Source organism: Heptranchias perlo, unplaced genomic scaffold (genome assembly GCF_035084215.1).
Source record: "Heptranchias perlo isolate sHepPer1 unplaced genomic scaffold, sHepPer1.hap1 HAP1_SCAFFOLD_1068, whole genome shotgun sequence".
Taxonomy (NCBI): domain Eukaryota; kingdom Metazoa; phylum Chordata; class Chondrichthyes; order Hexanchiformes; family Hexanchidae; genus Heptranchias; species Heptranchias perlo.
The window spans coordinates 41075-47074 of NW_027138288.1; the positions used below are offsets into that span (position 1 = coordinate 41075).

At 61.4% G+C, this 6000-nt stretch overlaps 1 protein-coding gene across 1 annotated transcript in view; it reads left to right on the top strand.

Moving 5' to 3' along the window:
• The window catches only part of LOC137307594 (capping protein, Arp2/3 and myosin-I linker protein 3-like), a gene marked incomplete at its 5' end in the record, with an annotated part of 45575 nt that extends 39908 nt beyond the window's left edge, over positions 1–5667 (top strand). Inside the window, 6 exons of the mRNA XM_067976883.1 lie at positions 598–652; positions 1513–1684; positions 1796–1864; positions 2912–3005; positions 3434–3532; positions 5542–5667. Coding sequence (XP_067832984.1) covers positions 598–652; positions 1513–1684; positions 1796–1803 — 235 coding nt within the window. The remainder of the gene's footprint in view (positions 1–597; positions 653–1512; positions 1685–1795; positions 1865–2911; positions 3006–3433; positions 3533–5541) is intronic.
• Positions 5668–6000: the final 333 nt, after the last annotated feature.

The window sequence follows — 6000 nt, forward strand, 5'->3', positions numbered from 1 at the left end:
AGAGATCTCGGAGGGTCGTAGGGGGCTGGAGGAGGTTACAGAGATAGGGAGGGGGGGCGAGGGCCATGGAGGGATTAGAACAGGAGGATGGAGGGAATTTTAAAATGGAGGCGTTCCCGGACCGGGAGGTCGGCCGGTGAGCCGGCCCGGGGTGGGGGGTGATGGGGTGAACGGGGAATCTGCCCCATTGCCCACTCTTTACTCCGAGGTTTGATGAGGGTGAAAGTTGTCACTCAGAGTGAGTGGGGCTCAGGACCGCAAGGTGGCGCTGCCTTGTGGCAACAAAGCAGTACTGCGGGGAGAAATGGTCCCCGGATTTCACGGTCTGGCACTGTAGGAACAGGAGGAGGCCATTCAGCCCCTCGATCCTGTAATAGGAACAGGAGGAGGGCCATTCTGCCCCTCGATCCTGTTCCACCATTCAATCAGATCAGCTGGGGAGGGGGCTGAGGGAGGGGGCGGGGCTGAGGGAGGGGCTGAGGGAGGGGGCGGGGCTTGCGGGGAGGGGGCGGGGGCTGAGGGAGGGGGAGGGGCTGAGGGAGGGGGCGGGGCTGAAGGAGCCCTGATTTCACCTCTCTCTCTCTCTCTCTGTTCCAGGATTCTCGATGAGATTCTTCAGGCGACGGTTCAACTGTTTCAGGACGAAGATTGTGTAAGAACCTCCCTCACCCTCCCCCCGTCCCCCTCCCTCACCCTCCCCCCGTCCCCCTCCCTCACCCTCCCCCCTTCCCCCTCCCTCACCCTCCCCCCGTCCCCCTCCCTCACCCTCCCCCCGTCCCCCTCCCTCACCCCTCACCCTCCCTCACCCTCACCCTCCCCCCGTCCCCCTCCTCCCCCTCCCCCCGTCCCCCTCCCTCACCCTCCCCCCCGTCCCCCTCCCTCCCACTCCCCCCATCCCCCTCCCTCACCCCTCACCCTCCCCCTCCCCCCGTCCCCCCTCCCCCTCCCCCCGTCCCCCTCCCTCACCCTCCCCCCGTCCCCCTCCCTCACCCTCCCCCCCTTCCCCCTCCCTCACCCTCCCCCGTCCCCCTCCCTCACCCTCCCTCACCCTCCCTCACCCTCCCCCCGTCCCCCTCCCTCACCCTCCCCCCGTCCCCCCTCCCTCACCCTCCCCCCCGTCCCCCTCCCTCACCCTCCCCCCGTCCCCCTCCCTCACCCCCTCCCCCATCCTCACCCTCCCCCCGTCCCCCTCCCTCCCCCTCCCCGTCCCCCTCCCTCACCTCCTCCCCCTCCCCATACCCCACTCCCTCCATCCCCCTCCCTCCCATCCCTCTCCCTCCATCCCCCTCCCTCACTCCTCCCATTCCTCTCTCTCTCTCTCTCTCCGACACTCACCCTCTTGATCCGCTCCTGAAGGATGGGTGAGTATCAGGGGTGATATTCGACCGTGGAAGCCACACCCCAGCGAGCGGAGTGTGGAGGGTTGGTGGTGGGGGCGGGGCGGGGGTAGCTGTGAACTGGGGGTTTGCCCTCTGACCTCCTGACCTCTCTCTCTCCCCCTCCCCACTCCAGTCCCTCCAGTCTCTCTCCATCGCCAACTCCAAACTCAAGACTCGGATCAGTGTCATCATTAATGCTCTGGGGAGCAACACCTGCCTGACTAAGGTGGATCTTAGCGGCAACGCAATGAACGATATCGGGCTAAGATGTTGGCCAAGGCCCTCCAGATCAACACCACACTCAGGTACCGCCGCCCCCCCGCGTGGAGGGGAGAGGGGGAGGGGAGGGGAGGTGGGCGGGGCCGCGCGGAGCAAAGATGGCGTCTGAACAGTCTTCTCCTGGGTTTTGTCCTCAGGAGCGTGAGCTGGGATCGTAACAATACCACGGCCTTCGGCTTCCTGGACCTGGCCCGGGCATTACAGAAGTAAGTGAAGGGTTTCAAGTCCAGATAACAGAGCGTGACACCAGGAGGGTGACACCAGGAGGGTGACACCAGGAGGGTGACACCAGAGGGGTGTGACACCAGGAGGGTGACACCAGGAGGGTGTGACGTCTGGAGGGTGACACCAGGAGGGTGACACCTGGGATGTGACGTCTGGAGGGTGACACCTGGGGTGTGACACCAGGAGGGTGTGACGCCTGGGGCGTGACACCTGGGGTGTGACACCAGGAGGGTGACACCAGGAGGGTGTGACGTCTGGAGGGTGACACCTGGGGTGTGACACCAGGAGGGTGTGACACCTGGGGTGTGACGTCTGGAGGGTGACACCAGGAGGGTGTGACACCAGGAGGGTGTGACACCAGGAGGGTGTGACACCAGGAGGGTGTGACACCTGGGGTGTGACATTTGGACTCTGATGGCCACAATGTGATATCTGGGGTGTGACACCAGGAATGTGACACCGAGAGCCTAACACCTGGAGTAGAGTAACATCTGGAGTGTGACGTCTGGAGTGTGACGTCTGAGATGTGATGTCTGATGTGTGATGTCTGGCGTGTGACACCAGGACCGTGACGTCTGGAGTGTGACGTCTGGAGTGTGACGTCTGGAGTGTGACGTCTGAGATGTGATGTCTGGAGTGTGACACCGGGACCGTGACGTCTGGAGTGTGACGTCTGGAGTGTGACGTCTGAGATGTGATGTCTGGAGTGTGACACCAGGACTGTGACGTCTGGAGTGTGACGTCTGGTGTGTGACGTCTGGTGTGTGACGTCTGGCGTGTGACACCAGGACCGTGACGCCTGGTGTGTGACACCAGGACCGTGACGTCTGGAGTGTGACGTCTGGTGTGTGACGTCTGGTGTGTGACGTCTGGCGTGTGACACCAGGACCGTGACGCCTGGTGTGTGACGATGCAGAGAAACAGATGGGAGGAGTGTGTGGGGGGGTGAGGGGATGCGCAGGGGAGTGAGCAAACCTCTGAAGTGACCACCCGCCCTCTCTCTCTCTCCCCCCCCCCGCTCCCCCCAGTAACTACTCGCTGAGGGACATGCCCATCCCGCTCTGTGACCTGACTCAGTCGTACCGAAACAACCCAGAGAGGACCGAGGAGGCTCTCCACAAGGTGAGGGGATCTTCGACCGTGGTTGGGGGGACGGGGGGAGGAGGGGAGGGTTGTAGCTGTCCCCAGGGTGGGGGAGGAGAACCCGAATTGGGGTGGGGGAGCGGGGGAAGGGAGGGGCAGGCGCCTCGATCCCCGCACCCCCCCCACCACCTTCCTTCCCAGGATGAACTTTGAACTTTCCACCCCCTCGCCGAAAGCCTGGGTCGGAGAGGGTGCCGCCGCCGAGGCGATGCCTCACCGAGTCGATCAGCCGCGTCAGCGGGGCTCTCGGGCCTGGCCAGTGCAGGGGGTGGGAGTGAGGAATCAGTACCACCGGGATACGAGACGGGGAGCGACCAGGCTGACTTTAACGTGACGTTTCTGACCCTCCCTCCCTCCTCCTCCTCCTCCTCCCTCCTCCTCCTCCTCCTCCTCTCTTCTCCCCGCAGATCCAGCTTTCCCTCCTCAGGAACAATCGCACTCACAAATTCTCCCGGGAGCAGACATTCCGACTCCAGCAAGGCATCATGACCAGCACGGCGGAGCAGGTGAGACGGGGCGGCAGGTTATTCTGGGCGGTGGCCGAGGAGGGTCACATTCCCCCCGCCCCCGAGACCCTGACAGGACGGTGGGAACAGATTCAATCATAACTTGCAAAAGGGGGAATTGGGGAGATACTGGAAGGGGAAAAAATTTGCAGGGTTCTGGGGGAAAGTTCAGGGGGGAGGAGCAGTGGGATTAATTGGAGAGCTCTTACAAAGAGCCAGCACAGGCTGGATGGACCCAATGGCCTTCTCCTGTGCTGTATGGTTCTAAGTTATGTTAAACTTATGTAGAACCTCGGTTAGACCACACTCGGAGCACTGTGCACAGTTCTGGTCTCCATATACCTTGGTTAGACCACACTCGGAGCACTGTGCACAGTTCTGGTCTCCATATACCTTGGTTAGACCACACTCGGAGCACTGTGCACAGTTCTGGTCTCCATATACCTGGGTTAGACCACACTCGGAGCACTGTGCACAGTTCTGGTCTCCATGTACCTTGGTTAGACCACACTTGGAGCACTGTGCACAGTTCTGGTCTCCATATACCTCGGTTAGACCGCACTTGGAGCACTGTGCACAGTTCTGGTCTCCATATACCTCGGTTAGACCACACTTGGAGCACTGTGCACAGTTCTGGTCTCCATATACCTTGGTTAGACCACACTTGGTGCACTGTGCACAGTTCTGGTCTCCATATACCTTGGTTAGACCACACTCGGAGCACTGTGCACAGATCTGGTCTCCATATACCTTGGTTAGACCACACTCGGAGCACTGTGCACAGTTCTGGTCTCCATATTATAAAAAGGATATAGAGGCACTGGAGAAGGTGCAAAAAAGATTTACCAGGATGATCCCAGAACTGAGAGGTTTATAACTATCAGGAAAGACTGAACAGGCTGGGACTCTTGTCTCTCAAAGAGAAGACTGAGGGGTGACCTGATGGAGGTCTTTAAGATTATGAGAGGGTTCGATAGGGTAGACGTAGAGAAGATATTTCCACTTGTGGGGGGAGACCAGAACTAGGGGGGGCCATAAATATAAGAGAGTCACTAATAAATCCAATGGGGAATTCAGGAGAAACTTCTTTCCCCAGAGAGTGGTGAGAATGTGGAACTCACTCCCACAAGGAGTGGTTGAGGTGAATAGTGGAGATGGATTTAAGGGGAAGCTCGATAAACACATGAGGGAGAAAGGGATAGAAGGAGATGGTGAGAGGGTGAGATGGAGGAGGGAGGGAGGAGGCTCGTGTGGAGCATAAACACCGGGATAGACCCGATGGGCCGAGTGGCCTGTTTCTGTGCTGTACGTTCAATGTAACGTGAGTGCTGAGTAAACTCACCTCGGGCAGATTTGGGCCTCAGTGCCCACCCCTCCCCTCCCCTCCCCCCTCGCCCCCCGTTAGAAAATGACGGGGAATTGGGGGCAAAAGAATTAAGTTTCCAACTGCAGGGGCTAACTTCCTGCGTACAGTGGCTAACTTCCTGTAATCGGGCCTGAGTTCCTGCGTTTCGGGACCTTGACTTCCTGCGTCCGCGGCCTGACTTCCTGCGTCCGCGGCCTGACGTCCTGCGTCCGCGGCCTGTCTTCCTGCGTCCGCGGCCTGACGTCCTGCGTCCGCGGCCTGACTTCCTGCGTCCGCGGCCTGACGTCCTGCGTCCGCGGCCTGTCTTCCTGCGTCCGCGGCCTGACGTCCTGCGTCCGCGGCCTGACTTCCTGCGTCCGCGGCCTGACTTCCTGCGTCCGCGGCCTGACTTCCTGCGTCCGCGGCCTGACGTCCTGCGTCCGCGGCCTGACTTCCTGCGTCCGCGGCCTGACGTCCTGCGTCCGCGGCCTGTCTTCCTGCGTCCGCGGCCTGACGTCCTGCGTCCGCGGCCTGTCTTCCTGCGTCCGCGGCCTGACGTCCTGCGTCCGCGGCCTGACGTCCTGCGTCCGCGGCCTGACGTCCTGCGTCCGCGGCCTGACTTCCTGCGTCCGCGGCCTGACGCCCTGTGCGGCTCTCTCCCCAGATGATGGACCGTCTCTGCGTGAAGGTCCGCAATGACCTGAACGTCCTGAGGAGTTGCCCGATTGAGTCTGTCCAGCAGGACGCCCGTTACGCCAAGGAGATGGTCAAAGACGCCAAGAGGTCGCGGGCGGTGAGGAGAGACCGCGAATCGGAGACAGCAGAACGTCTGCCGGAGACGTCCCGCGGCCCGTCCCACACCAACCACAGCGAGGGGCCAGTCCCTGCGGCAAACCATTGTGCGCACAGGGAGATCCCACCAGCACCCACTCAGGCCCACGCCCCAGTTAATCGGCGTTGTTTTTTTCAGCTGGTGTTGGGTTGAGCGAAGGACAGCGGGAGAATTCCCCACCTCCCCTTCTCATCACCCAGCAGTGATCGTCCGGCGCTCCCTCAGTACTGACCCTCCGACAGTGCGGCGCTCCCTCAGTACCGACCCTCCGACAGTGCGGCGCTCCCTCAG